At 37.7% G+C, this 15,520-nt stretch overlaps 1 protein-coding gene across 1 annotated transcript in view; it reads left to right on the forward strand.

Moving 5' to 3' along the window:
• Positions 1-15,520, forward strand: part of LOC137398541 (M-phase phosphoprotein 9-like) — a 44,643-nt gene that overhangs the window by 11,619 nt on the left and 17,504 nt on the right. Inside the window, exons 4-5 of the mRNA XM_068084668.1 lie at positions 141-1,013; positions 6,919-7,067. Of these exons, the coding sequence (XP_067940769.1) occupies positions 141-1,013; positions 6,919-7,067 (1,022 nt within the window). The remainder of the gene's footprint in view (positions 1-140; positions 1,014-6,918; positions 7,068-15,520) is intronic.

Consider the following 15,520-nt stretch of genomic DNA (forward strand, 5'->3'; position numbering starts at 1 on the left):
TCTGTTGTTGTTCTTGATATTAATATGCTGTTGTGTATCGCTCTGCCCGCCTATTGGCTCTGCTGAAGCTGACAATAGCGGACAGAGCCGGTGCAACTCTGTAAACCACTTACCATAATATTAGTTTGCTGATGTTTTAGTTGACGGGCTCGAGAAACGTGCAAGAATTGACGTCCCAGCAAAGGAAAATAGCCGAGTATATCGCGAGTGAGATGAAGGAACAGTACATGGAGCAAACAAGGACACTGGAAGAGATTCAACTGAAAATGAAGCAGGAGTTGTTAGCCCGTCAGGCACAGCTTATGCAACAACTACAGTGTATTGAGTCAGCGCAACCACCATCTTTGTCCAATGGAAGTTCGTTTTCTCCACCACCGCCAACAGTACCAAATGATGGTCCAGCCTCTCTCAATCCTCCCGATGCATTCAACACTCCAGTCACAGAATCTAGTGGTCCGTCAGCTTTCTCCAATGGTATGAGTAATAAGAGAGAATCGGCAGCTGATAACACACCATCCGTTAGCACGGATGAAAGCATGAGTGGCAATATTTCTCAGAGCTCTTCACATGATACTTGGGACAGCGCTAACGCTTTGGCTCACGAACGTCCTGTCTTGACTGGCAGCGAAAGGTCGACCCCGACACCAGTGCTTCTTTCGGCAGACAGCAGCAATGATCTGGAGCTGCTCAGTCAGAGCGTTCACTTACCAGTCATTGATAGCTCTACTAGGAACTCTATCGTTGGACAGCAAGCTGATCTGAAAACATCAAATGGTGGTAACAGTCCCGTCAATGGCTTTCTCAGCTCTAATGGGGTAGTGACTGCCAGTGCCGTTCAGAGCATTGTCTCTATACAGAATGCTGCCCCGAGTGTTTCGGTTATTCCTGATGCTGCTGATGTCGTTACTGTGACAGCGATTGGGAGAGCAGCGTTTAATGGAGAAGTAGAGGAACCTACTGAGCTGACTCCTCGTGGTGCTCCACCTAATGACAGCACACCACGGAATCATCAGGTAAGTAATTCTTGCTTTGCCGTTTATATAGAAGGCTATGCTTTTAAAACGTTTGTGAAGATTTCTGTAAATTTAGAAAACAGTGCAAATATCCATGTACAAGATTGACGATTTCTACAGACCTTGAAAAGCTTGTTATAAAACTATCTAGGTTGGTGTAGGATAATGAACTAGTAAGACTACTCTGTCTAGCTAGCTTATTACACAATGTAACAACGCAAAGAGTTTTTGTTTCCAATTTTTAGTAGCAGTTCTCACAGGTCCCATATGTAGCTCTAATAATAATCATCTATGTTAGTCGAAAGCTGATCTATTGTTCAAAATGGTTTTGAAAATGGACAAACTTTTCATTCCTCTAAGCTTTATCTAATCACTAAACAACAATATATTTGTGTAGGCAAGCTTGAAGCTTTCCGCACCTTCGCTTGTATATATCTTTAGAAGTTTTTTATCTAGCTTACAGGTTCATATAGCAAATAAAATGTAGCGTACATGGCATATATTAGCATATGTTAGCATCTAACCCTTTTGGTTCTTGATTTAGGTAAGTCGTAGCATTATTTACATAACACCTGTTGAAAGTTTTGTTCTGGCTGGTTACTGGCTGGCTGTCAATCATCCAAAACATTATTGGTACTCACAGTTTTCTTTGCTTATGCTTGGAAATTTTAGTTGGTTACCTGTGTCAGAGCAGCACCAAATTTGTAGAAACCGACATTGACCAAAAATATTAATATTCTACCGAATGTGATAGTCGTACATGAAGTTAACTTAAGGTTAACTTTCTGTTTAGAGAGGACGACTCATAACAGGCATGCCACACGATTAAAGTTGCTTTCAGATTTCCTCCGCATATGTACCTGGGCAGGATGCGCAATGCAATTATAAAAATGCACACCTTTCATGGAATAGGGTACAAGATAAGCAATCATTTATTCCTAAACATATACATGAACTAGGAGTTGTCGTCTACATGACTATTTTGGCAGTATGTGGGTGCCGAGGTAATTACTTTATAATTAACCTACTAACGAAAGCCGTAAAGCATTTTATTTAGCAGCCACCAAATGCATTTGCTAGAAGGCAAGCATTCATTTATCTCAGACTAGAAGCATGAAAAGTATTTAAAGACACCTCGCAGCGCATTGCCTATTCGCTGTCTGTTAATATACCCTACTCTGTTATCGCTGTCTGTTAATAGACCCTACTCTGTTATCACTGTCTGTTAATATACCCTACTTTGTTGTCACTGTCTGTTAATATACCCTACTCTGTTATCACTGTCTGTTAATAGACCCTACTTTGTTGTCACTGTCTGTTAATATACCCTACTCTGTTATCACTGTCTGTTAATAGACCCTACTTTGTTGTCATTGTCTGTTAATATACCCTACTTTGTTGTCACTGTCTGTTAATAGACCCTACTCTGTTATCATTGTCTGTTAATAGACCCTACTCTGTTATCACTGTCTGTTAATATACCCTACTCTACTGTGTTATCACTGTCTGTTAATAGACCCTACTCTGTTATCACTGTCTGTTAAGAGACCCTACTCTGTTATCACTGTCTGTTAATAGACCCTACTCTGTTATCACTGTCTGTTAATAGACCCTACTCTGTTATCACTGTCTGTTAATAGACCCTACTCTGTTATCACTGTTTGTTAATAGACCTTACTCTGTTATCACTGTCTGTTAATAGAACCTATCCTACTCTGTTATCACTGTCTCTTAATAGACCCTACTCTGTTATCACTGTCTATTAATAGACCCTACTCTGTTATCACTGTCTGTTAATTAACCCTACCCTACTCTGATATCACTGTCTGTTAATAGACCCTACCCTACTCTGATATCACTGTCTGTTAATAGACCCTACCCTACTCTGTTATCACTGTCTGTCAATAGACCTGACTCTACTTGTGTGTACCTCAATCATGTACCCTTACGCTGTCAGACACGACAGCACCATTGTATACTCTCCTTATCACTGAAGTGAGTCGTTGAACTCCTTGGAAATATTCCAGTTATAGAACTGGCGTGACAGACCAATATTCCAGTTATAGAACTGGTGTGACAGACCAATATTCCAGTTATAGAGCTGGTGTGACAGACCAATATTCCAGTTATAGAACTGGTGTGACAGACCAATATTCCAGTTATAGAGCTGGTGTGACAGACCAATATTCCAGTTATAGAGCTGGTGTGACAGACCAATCTTGTTTGTTCAGCTAGAGTAAATACTATTGTTGCAACGAACGCTTCTTGCTAAGAACCAGACTAGCACTGTCAATAAGACCGGCTGTGCCATGAATTAGGAAACTCTGATAGAGTTTAGGCTACTATTAACCCTTTGGCTGGGTAAAAGCCCGGCAAAAACAGCCGAAAGTCGTGTAGTTTATTTTTCAAAATTCAATAAAATCGATATTTTATGAACATGCATAGCTCAAATCTTAAATTTATTTCTATGAACAAAATTTTTTGTACAGAAACATTCATTTACATATCTACTACTACAAAAAAAATACAACAATGTGCAATTGTCCCTGCATGAAATGCTTGGAAGCATTTTTTTCGGTAGAGTCAAACGCTATAACGTAGCCATGCGAGCCACCATGACAATCGTTTTCTCTGTATATTCCAAGTATATTAAAAGTCCAAAAAGTTTACATCACTTCTATCATCTGAATTATTTTTATTCTGATCAGACAAAAAATCACTAACGATCGCAGGATCAAATAATCTTTTAGTTTACCGTTTTGAAAGTCGAGCCGATGTTGATTGGTTTTTCCAACTTTTATTCTTTTCCAAGTAGGCGCGATTTGTTTAGCTTTTAGCACAAAGCAACGCCTCTCAGATAATCGTTTCATATTGTAAATCATCGACTGATATCTTGTTGATGGTATTTAAAACTTACTAGTATTCATATCCTTTGTTTAACGTTACTAGGCGACAGCTTTATAAACGTCTACCGAAAGCGTCATAAATGTCGTTTCCCCACGCAACCGGTAAACGACATTTTGGTCGTTTCCCCAGCCAAAGGGTTCAATCTTAAAAGTTTAACAGCCACCAAGTTTACACATTCTAAAAATCTTCAAGGGAAGACGATTCAGTGTTAATTAAGAATAGTTTTCTCGTAAATCGTTTAAATTATCAAGCTGTATCATGGACACTAGTCGGTGACAAACATGACTTCTTGTCATTATGTAGTCGGCCATCAACTCAGAGCTAACTAAAATATGTAATGCTCATGGCAATTCCGTACCCTGCTGCTTGCCGTTGCCCAAGGCTTCTGAAGAACTTTGTTTAACATAGTCTTATATTTGTCATGAAAACAATTTTTATCATGAATTAGTATTAAACCATAACTGCCACGAACAGCTTTCATTGTTTGTTCACAGGTAAATTAGACCCGCTGATTCCGATTTTGTACTCAAAATAAAGATTGGTCCACTAACTTTCAAAGTCATTTTTGTTTTTGAAGGCTTTTTCACAGCGATTCAATATCGGTGTCGCAATCGACACAACAAGCCTCGCCCATAAATCTGTGACGCAACCTAGCAGTTTAGGGACGGAAGTTGGGGATGTTTAGTCCGATCTCGAATTATAGAGATAGGTGTCTTAAAACCATTATTCTCTAAATTCAGCCATCGAAATAATCTCAGTCTTTTCTGAAAGGTAGATAAGCTATTCAACATTGCTTGTAGCTTGTTACAGGATGTTTAATAGGCTGAACGCCAATAAAAATGAGCTCAAAAACGGGATCACAAGCTAGCGTTGTTATCGCGCTTTTTTGAGCTTTTTTTACAGCTTATACTGCTCGCTGTACATGTACACTGTACATATAACTGCAAGCACAAATCTGCCAACCTAAATCTTCTTGTAAGGGTGTTTTTAGATTCCTCTATGAGCAATCGTTGAGCCATAAATGTACCTATGAACTGAAAGTTATCCCCTCTATGCCATTTTGAGCAATAACGACCATCATGGTACACACTCTACCGATTACAGAACAATTCACCAACAAACCCAACAACAATATTTTTGCAAATGAGATTATTATGCAGGATGCAGTTGGCTTCTGTTGACCATAAACAGGATACATTGATGAAGATGTCTGGTTACATTTTTCAATTATGCTGTTGTAGAGGTCAATGCAGGCCCGATGTCAAAATAAATGAATCAAAGAGTGAAGTATAAAAGTACATTTTTGGAATTATGAAATCCAGCTCTCAACGTCGCTACAGTTATATCTTCATCAACGTGTAGAATAAGACATCTTGAAGACGATCAAATAAATTTGATCGTTTTCACGATCAAATTTATTTGAACTCATGAAGTCTCATGGACCAACTGATAAATATCACAGTTTTACCTTTTAGGGAGATCAATCTTGTTGAGGGTTGACCTGATTTTAGTGATGAACAAAGGCTATATGATATGTAAAAGTTTGTGTGTATTGTCACATCCTGTCGCCTCAGCTCGGACCAGTTCTAATTAGACTGGCTATACGCAATGCATTGCTAATTGGCACAATGGTTTTATAGATTGACAGTAAGTTGACAGCGTGGCGGTAGAGTTGCATGTCGACCTATATAGTGTAAGTCTATAGTCAGTATTAGTCAATATGCTGTTAAAGCATACCATATGTTTGTTAAGGTTTGTCTTGTAGATCAGCCTGTTTTATACCAAAATCTATGGCAGTTGTATTTTGTGTACAGTTTCCTGTTTGTGTCTTTAATGGGTAGGCACTAGTCAAATTCCTATGCTGATGTGATCTATGCTGTAATGGTGCTTAGAACTTCATTAGGTCTTTCTCCCATTTGCTGATTCGATTCTATATGTTACCACACCAGTCTGTTGCTGTATGAAAAGGCAGCAATGTTTTGAATTCCTATATCGTAAACACAACCATGTTTATCCTAGTAAACATCGTTACTATAATAAGAGCCATGTCTGTCTGGAGCCTCAGTTGGAGGTTGGGGAAAGAGATCGCGTTGTGTCAGATTCTGACCAGCAATATTCAGCCTTGTCACCCAGCGCACTACCACCTCCACCAATCATGCGCCTTCCAGGAATATAGAATAATTGTACACATACTTATTCTCTGCTTTATCTCGCCGTCCACTGGACTGCCAGGGTACCAACTAGTGTTACATAAAAAGAATAGGCAGTAACCAATCAGAATTTTCCCCACAAATGGTGGCAAACATCTAATGTATGTACTAATATTTTCTATGATTTCTATGCGCGAATAGTTTTGTTTTTCATACACATTGCATACTACACTGGTTAATCTGTTGTAAATATATGAGTGTGTTTTATCTCACTTTCTGTTTTCTTTTTGCATGTCAAGCAGGAATTCGTTGAGATGGTTTCTTTTCGTAATCAATTTGTTGCTCAGCAGTTTCTCCTACAATGTAAATGTTCAACAACATCGAGTGCATATCATTGATTGAGCTGCACTCAACAGAATCGTTGATTTTTCTCTACACCCTCTAATAGTCTAATACGTGATTACGACTTGAGGAATCTTTCTCCTTGGCACTCAAATCAATACGCCTTTATTGATATTGGCACTTTGCCAGGCGGCTCTTTCACACATCCTATGCCTAACTGGTCGATAGTGTAGTACACTGGCAGAGTGTTAAACATACCGCAGCCATGCCTTATGTTTCATAAAAGCTTGTGGTTATGATCCTATTCAGTAATCAAGGGATTCAGGGCTCAGTTTGATCTTTGGCTGATAATAGTGTACAATTGGTGATGGCTGGATACCTGTTGTCATTTATGACCTGTCCAATGAAACCGCCCTTGGATTTACACAGCCTATGAAAATGCAAAATCCGTCCTACATGCCGGCTGTTATGTCGTAGTTTTAGCATTCGCTGTGATGTTGTTACAGGCCAGTCCGACTATTCAAGAAGTAGCTGTGGTAAAGCCCGAGCTCGATGTAGGGTCAAGGCTGGATACTTCTCCGATTGAGAATGGCGATCATTTGTCGGACAGTAGCACCCCACCACCAGAGTCACCAGCGGATGACCTCAGTGCAAGGTTAGTCTCGCTCTGTCGGAATCATTGTTAAGAAGACAGTTTGTCTAATGCATTTTTCTGTTGGTTTGCTGATGGATTTACCCCATGCTGCCAGATGTACCGGTTTCAAAAATCCAGAAGGGTAAGTCAGAACTGGAGACTAATTTCCGATTCATTAGTATCGATAGATATAACCTTTATATTATCACTGGTTAATAACATTCAAAACAAATTGGACCGATAGACAAAAAAATTCCTAAGCGATGAGTCAAGAGGATCGACACAGCCTCTGTGCCATTGTCGGAAAGTATTTGATATTTTAAACGTTATCTCAAACCATTTATTTGGTCTTGTTGACTAACTGCTACTTTTTTGTTTTATAATTCCTGTATGGCATAATCTGGAAAAAAATTCTGTTTGAAATGAAATTATTGCCAATAAAGGGCGAAAAAAACCATTTAAAAAGTTCTTTTTCAAGTCCTTAAACCGTGTTTAAATGTATATTTAGTTATTAGTCATCGAGATACTGTTGCAGTTGCAACATAACTCGTAGTTATTTCTTGTAACGATGCCACAACTTGCTGCTGGCCATAGTCTTCATTAATTTTAAATTCTTTTGAAGCTTTTCACAAAACCACTCCAAAACTCGCCATAACGTTGTGATAGTCTTTATCCTTTTTAAAAGTTTGAACTTGAGTTGGACTAGTCTGCAACGTTCAAATAGGGCAGGCTTAAAATTGTTGGGAATCCATAATAGGCTCAGAGTATTTTCATAGAGTTAATAAACAGTTAAAGAGGTGTGACAGAGGCTAAGTCTATTCTGAGATATAAGTCTATGATAGAGACGAAATTAATTACAGGACTAGCAATTATATTTCAATCAGGAGTGACTTATTTGCTTAATAATTTATAATCGTGCGACAAGTATTAGTGAAGGTCAATGACAAAAAGATGATAATAAGACAGGCTAACTAGTAGATGCTATGGGTAATGTATTATTACTACGTTGTTTTCTCTAGTCAGAAGATTTTGTAGGACTCTGCAAAGATACCCTAATATTTATCACATTAACAGATCTTATTACAAATATAGTTAGGGTGAATTGTTATCACAGCTAGTCATTTGAGTATGTCTCGCTAAGGAATATAGTCTATTGTGTGCCACTGTATGAGCAGCATCGTAATGCTGTTATAAAATTTCAAAAGACTCCAAAGTTTAACATTACAGTCAAACCTCAACATACGGAGTGAATCCGTTCCAATAATTACTCCGTACAATGAAATCGTTGTATGTTTGAGCAAGTATATTTTTATAAAAAAAATACATGATATTTTGTTTAATGCGTTTCAGAACCTGTTTAATGATAAATACCTCAAGTAATATTGATAACATTAAAAGGTGTACTATATAAAACTACTAGCTAAATGCTCGGCGTTGCACGGGTAATACAAAAAGTTTGTGCACAAAAAGTTCATTATTAATCAACTTAAACGACATTTACCATTCTAACTTTCAATTGAAGGTGTTTGTTTATTTCTGTGACTGTTTAGCCAATGCCAATGCGTAAGTCAAATACCTGACAGCTCGAGGCATAACTAAAACAGATTGTTAAAAAAACATTTCTTACTTCTTATGCTACACATTCGTTCCAGATTTAAAACAGTTTATAAACAGTGACAGTTAATGTAGTTACCATCAGCTAAGTTTCTTTACCTAATGAATTGGAGTAACTTAAGCTAGTTTTATCTTTACTATAATAAAAGCAGTATTCGTCGTTCCGTCTGGGTGTTAAAAAATATTGCTCCTCACTGGAATCGAACCCGTACAGTTGGATGCGCAGATGTTAAGCCAAGTGTACTACCACTGGACCATATAGCCACCTTTACCACCAGAGGCTGGAGAATAGAAGTGTAGGCTTGTCAATGTGTAAGATTAGTAGCGGTGTGAGTAGTAGAAATGAGTGGCATAATTCACTCATACATTTGATATGCGGTAGTTCAGATCAACTTAATGTACATAACTTTAGTATTTTTAATAGTTCTTTTATAGTTCTTTAGTTCCACATATGTGGAACTTACAATACAGCAGAATAAGACATGGTGAATCTTTTGATACCAAATAACTGTAATGTAAATTTTGTTGCAAGTCAACCTTTAAAGGTTGACTTGCAACAAAATTTACATTACAGTTATTTGGTATCGAAAGATTCACCATGTCTTACTCTGTTCTATTGTAGGTGCAAAATATGTGGGAATGTGATTACAAGCTCTTAAAAGCTCAAAAACGAACAGTTAATCGCAGCCACGCGAAACCGCCGTAGTTTGGATTCTCTTTTCAAAACGGTTCAAATGTGACGTAGTTGTGGTAGATGGTTTCTGTTTACACTTTCATGCAACCTTATTCATCGAAATATTTTCACAAATATACTTCACGCATTCAATAAGACCATGTCTATTGTTCTTACGCGTCTGTTTTATCGTCATTGTAATGCTGTCACTTTTAGCGGTGATATCTTAGAACTTACCGTGAAAATTCATTTTATTTTTTAACCTTACCTCGAAGGAGTACATATCATTGTCTGATAATCATGACGAGCCTGTTGGTCACCTGTGATAATCGAAAAGTGCTGCAAAAATTATTTGCGAAGTATTGGGTCACATGATCAGATTACCACTAGACGATTAGACCAAACCGAAACAACTGTAAAGTAGCGAGCATCTAAATTTGATACAGGGTCTTCGGTAAAACCCAAAGTGTTTGTCATAAACTAGTGCTACGATAAGTTTTATATTGAGCTTTGTATTGGCCTTTCAATACACGTGAGAATGTCACGTGACAAGACATTTTTATACTATTTATCTATTTTAATTGTTGTCAGTTTTGTTACTTACGATGTTTCAAGAAGTCTGCACATCGTACGTTAAAAATTGCTTCATATGGCGAGCCAAAAATTTGTTAAAATTTCATGTGGCCCGTTGACAAATTAATATGTAGAGGTAATTTTTAGTCAAGGTATGACTGTATTTCAATTATTTGTTTGTCTTTTATCTTACTTATTTAAATATCGAAAAGCAGCACAACATCCCATTTTTACCCGTGGTTGAATTATAAAAATAGCTTCTTTGTACAACTTTCATTACACATTATTATACAAAGTATTGCATTTTATATGCAGCAATTATATGCAAAATATTTATAGTTGAAAACATTGGAATGTGCCATTGCATCTTGGGCAAACAGAGGGAAGCAAATCTAAAATTAGTTTTGAAGTACTTTAAAATATAAAAAAGTCATAATTGTATAATTTTTGTAAAATTATCAGGTTACATGTTTAAAATGAGTTTGTTTTTGTGTAGATTTCATAGGGTGGTTGACAAGGAATCTTTTATAGTCTTCAAGTAGCAATAATATTTTGGTAACAAACAAAGTACCACATACATAATCGATAGACATTCCTATCGCACAGATATATTTTCTTCTCACTCCTTGTCAAAACATCTGTAACACCAATGCAGTTTGGTCCAAATTGTCTCTTAGTGAATTTCAGCGGTTTTTCATAAGTTTTGTTGTGGTTACTATAGATTAGGAGTACTTTGGTGTTGCAGTTGTTTTATAAATACCGTACTTTTAGGACTATTAACCGCACTCCTATATAAGCCACTTCTGCTTTATTTTCAAAAAACCGATAGTAAAACAATACATAGGCCGCACCTTGGTATAGGCCGCTGAACTCAGGCCGGTGCTTTTTTACACGGCAGCAACTTTGCTGGTTAAAATGGAACAGTGCCTAACGGCACTGTTCTGTATTAACCGACGCTTTTTAACCCAGTGCCTAACGGAACAGTACCGTTAGGCATTGTTTCAGTTTTTCTTTCACCGCTAGAGGCGCACTAACCGAAGATTCTGGTTCATGCGCCCTAGCAGTGATAGAAAAAACCATCAAATCGCCGCGCCTTTATATAAGCCGCATGGCTCAAATCATCAGCAAAAGGTAGCGGCTAATAGTCCGAAAAGTACTGTACTTGTTCTCAGGTCAAAGCGTTGTTTTCAGATAAAGTTGCTCTGCTATTTGCTTCCTCTAAAGATCAACCAGTTTTATTTGCTATTCATGAGTATGTAAAGGTTGCTGCTGCAATATGCCTTCATACATTTTAGTTGTCTCGTTATATATAATATATGCTATTCATTTGAAAAAATGGTGTTTCCTTAAGTCACCAGCATCAACATTGTTGTGGTGGTAATGGCATACATTCATGTACACGACATGTTCATGTACATGACATCTGGAAGAGTCAAAATATTTCCCATTGTAGCTTTGATTGGAATACACGCAGTGATAATCTGTGAGGTTGCTAGCATACAGAGTACATCTGCACCTACATTTTCAAAATGGTGATTGGAAAGTTGGTAATTAATACAGATGCTTTACAAATTAAGATAATGGGATAATAAAACTGAATGTTACTTTCACAACAGTTTTTGCTATAGAATTACTGTATCCTGTTCTGCTGCACCAACGTTCAAGCGCGATGGTTCTTGCTGGCATCTTATTGGCTATTTTAATTAAAAATGACAACATTTTTGTTGTTTTGGAAGTTAGCAGACGTGGTAAACCTGTCATTGTAATTCAAGTCGTTGCACTTTCTGTAATTCAAGAAGTATCGTTGATAATAAATCCTTAACTTGGTTGATCAATATATGACCAGCGAAGGTGTTACTGAGAATTACTGATTCCGTATAATACGGTATCATAAAAAATTGGTAAGAATGATCGTTTAGTCCTGCCACTCAGGTGGATATTTTTTATCTTTAGTAGGAGCCTTCTGGCTCATCACAGGGAATATCGACTACCCTAGCTAACTATTAGGTCAAAGGTCGAACTATTACGTTAAAGGTAAACCGGTTTAAGATGGCTATTAACAATAATCATTACCTGGTCTGTTTTATTGCTATTGGCAGTTGTTTTGTTGGTCTCTACTTTAGTCTAGGACCTTAAAAATATAAAGCTGGACTATATCTCCGGTTGTCTGTCTGTCCGATCCACTTATAATCATGTTCATTACTCTATTGCTCTTGATTACCCGAGTACAGTTAGAAGCAGTAGATGCGGCGCGGTAGATGCGGCGCGGTAGATGCGGCGCGGTAGATGCGGCGCGGTAGATGCGGCGCGGTAGATGCGGCGCGGTAGATGCGGCGCGGTAGATGCGGCGCGGTAGATAAGGCGCGGTAGATAAGGCGCGGTAGATGCGGCGCGGTAGATGCGGCGCGGTAGATGCGGCGCGGTAGATGCGGCGCGGTAGATGCGGCGCGGTAAATGCGACGCAGTAGATAAGGCGCAGTAGATAAGGCGCAGTAGATAAGGCGCAGTAGATAAGGCGCAGTAGATAAGGCGCAGTAGATAAGGCGCAGTAGATGAGGCGTATGGCAAAGTTAGAAACTACAGATTGAAAATACACTGCTGAGTAGCGTAATCACAAGTGGTTAAAAATAGAACTGACAGCAATTGAAGAAGGCTATTATATACTCTAGCTCTTCAAACTTGTTTGTTCTTCGATTCTCTACTTTAGCATTTTATTCTAGTGGTTTACCATTGCAAGTCCTCATTTGCTTGACCACGACTCTGAGTTACGACGTCATGTTACAAATTGTGAACAAGGTAAAAAAATGTGTGTAAAGAAACTTCATGGAAATAAATTTTTTATATATTATGGATGTATAGATATTACCCGTGTACGCTAGCCATAAAACGGTTTTTATGCACATAGGTTACTGGGTGGTAGGCTAATATGCGCCGCAGCGAAGCTTTATAAAAAAGTTTTATGCTACATACAAATGCTTAATAAAAAGAGAAATGTCAAGAAAGTAAACATAAAGCATAAGTAAAAATACGTAAAATTTATCGCAATGTCCTTTACGGTAGCCTAATATTTGTTTACATGCTCGTGCACCTGCGAAAGCTAAATGAAACACAAAAGTTAAAATTTCATGTGCAGTAGAACCTCGGTTCTCGAACGCTTCGGTTCTCGACCAAAAAAATTAAGATTTGTTTGTCTCAGATCTCGAACATAAATCAGTTCTCGACCAAACCGGAGCATGCGCTTTAGAATTAAACGTTCGGAACAGCTCCGGAACAGCATGGAAACATTTGTTAACAAAGGGAGAAGCAAGTTACGCTTCATAAATTCTTTACAACAAAAGGAAGGAACCATCTGGGACGCCGTCCCTCTACTGAACAGATTTGCTAGAGAGACAACTCCTCCAGTCGAGTTACCCTAAATTGTTTTGGAGGATGATTCTCCTTCAAAGATGGGAAATAAACGTGCCATTACTGTTTATATTTTCTTTTTCACACGATTTTTGATATAACTGATCTGTTGTATTTTCCGATGTTTCGTTATCCATTTTTGGTATTATATCTTAACGTAGAATGTTTACGATGTTTTAAGAGCAAAACCTACGAAATGTTTACTTTTTGTGTTCTGCTTTCATCATCATAGATAGAAAATCTTTTATTTAAAATAAACACGATCTATATCTACCCGTTTTTATTTATAGTATGTAATATACAGTACAGTTTATGGTGTAAATTATTAAAAAAATACTTTACCGAAGTTGTTATCTTGGCTTGGAACAGATTAAAATTTACATACATTAATTCTAATGGGAATAATGGTTTCGGGTATCGAACAACTCGGTTTTCGAACAACCTTCTGGAACGGATTATGTTCGAGAACCGAGGTTCCACTGTACTTGTTAAAGTTTATGCTTGTTATTAAAAGTGCAAGTAGTAAGTAGAGAAAGAGAGAAGGTGACGAATTGCCTCGTAAGTAGCCTATATGTATGCAATGGAGGCCAAAGGGGAGGGTTCATGTAATGACAAGCAAGTACAACTTGTGCTGAAAATAAGAATTGCTGATGACGAGCTCTTTTGGATCTAAGCAAAGAGAAAGCTACGTGCACGATACGATACGCACCTGGGCTACATCTTCAATGTGTGGTCATGGCATTATAGCTATTGTAGGTCTGTGTATTGCACCCTCTGCTACTTGGTTTCATACCATCTAATCAAACTGACAATAAATTACCCACTACCAGCTAAAATAAGTATTGGCTTGGCAGTCCCCTTTTACTCTTCAAGTAGGTGTATCATTGAGTTAGTTCTTCGCGTGTTCCTGTAATTAGATGCCTATTTAGTAAATTGCTTCCATTTTCACGAATGTACATGAGAAATCATGTGCTTAAATGGGTTGCCTCGACAGATGCCTCTTTAAATTTGATCGCAAGAGCTAGGGTTCAAGAATCGGTTGCCAATATTCGAGCATGACACTGGATGACTTAAATTAAATTACATGCTTCTTTAGCTCTTCTGTCATCCTATTTTAGGAATCATCTTTGCTGCTCTAAAAGTGTTTTAAAAATTAGACGATAGGTTAATAAGTCTACATATTTATACTATATATTTATACTATATACTATTGTTTCCTTAAATGTTCTTTGTCAGCTTGTCAAATAAAATCATGGAATTTGGAAGCTTCAATAAGGTATTGGGCAGGGTTGGCGTATTGGACAGGAAAAACACTTTTTCCCCACGACAGCGGGAAAATTCAGAAATAAGTAGGAGAAAAGCAGGAAAAATGGGGGAAAGGGGTAATAAGTGGGATAAAGTAAAATAATTTGAATTATATTTAGAACTAACATTGCTGCTCGTCGTTGCCCGGCTATTAAAAATCAGCTTATAAACAATGAGATGTAATGAGAGTTGCCCGCTATTAGCTTGGCACATTGCCAATGGATAATTTGAGTAAGCTTACTAATAAGAGCTACCCCTCTCTATGGCGTTACGCCATCACACTGCGTAGTAATGGAAATTGGTAGCGTATTTGCTGTCATATAGCGACATATATCGCCTAGTGAATCCATGAATCTCGTGTGGCTGAATTGGTATAGGTGTTGGACTGGCAATATAGAGGGTCCAAGATCAAAACTTCTGTGATGTGGATTCATTATTCCAAAATTTTAATAGCTATAAATGGATGTATACTACGACGACAGATACACACAACTTTGAAAAAAATATATAGATTAGTTAAATATTTTTGATGATTGCCCACGATTTGGTTCACGCGTACAGTTTATTGCTACCAGGAATGAGGTGTTGTTGGAAAATACTTGTGGGTAAAATTTTGAGTGAAATTCTGAGTAGATTACTAAGAACTTAATTAGATTGAAGCGTAGCCTGTGAGTTCCTCTTGGGCTGAGACTTGATTAGTGAGTGAACATTCCCATGTTCCGTTCAGCTGAATACATGTACATGTAGTTATTTCAAGCCAGTGTAATAATTGTCTTGGCTCAGTTAGAAATGCTGATATGTTTTACTCCACAGTCTAGCTTAATTTCTCAGATGAAATACCATTTATCCAAGGCCAGATAAGATTAGAAATTCAGACATAGACAACTTCGTGGTTTCCATGATT

Source organism: Watersipora subatra, chromosome 1 (genome assembly GCF_963576615.1).
Source record: "Watersipora subatra chromosome 1, tzWatSuba1.1, whole genome shotgun sequence".
NCBI lineage: Eukaryota > Metazoa > Bryozoa > Gymnolaemata > Cheilostomatida > Watersiporidae > Watersipora > Watersipora subatra.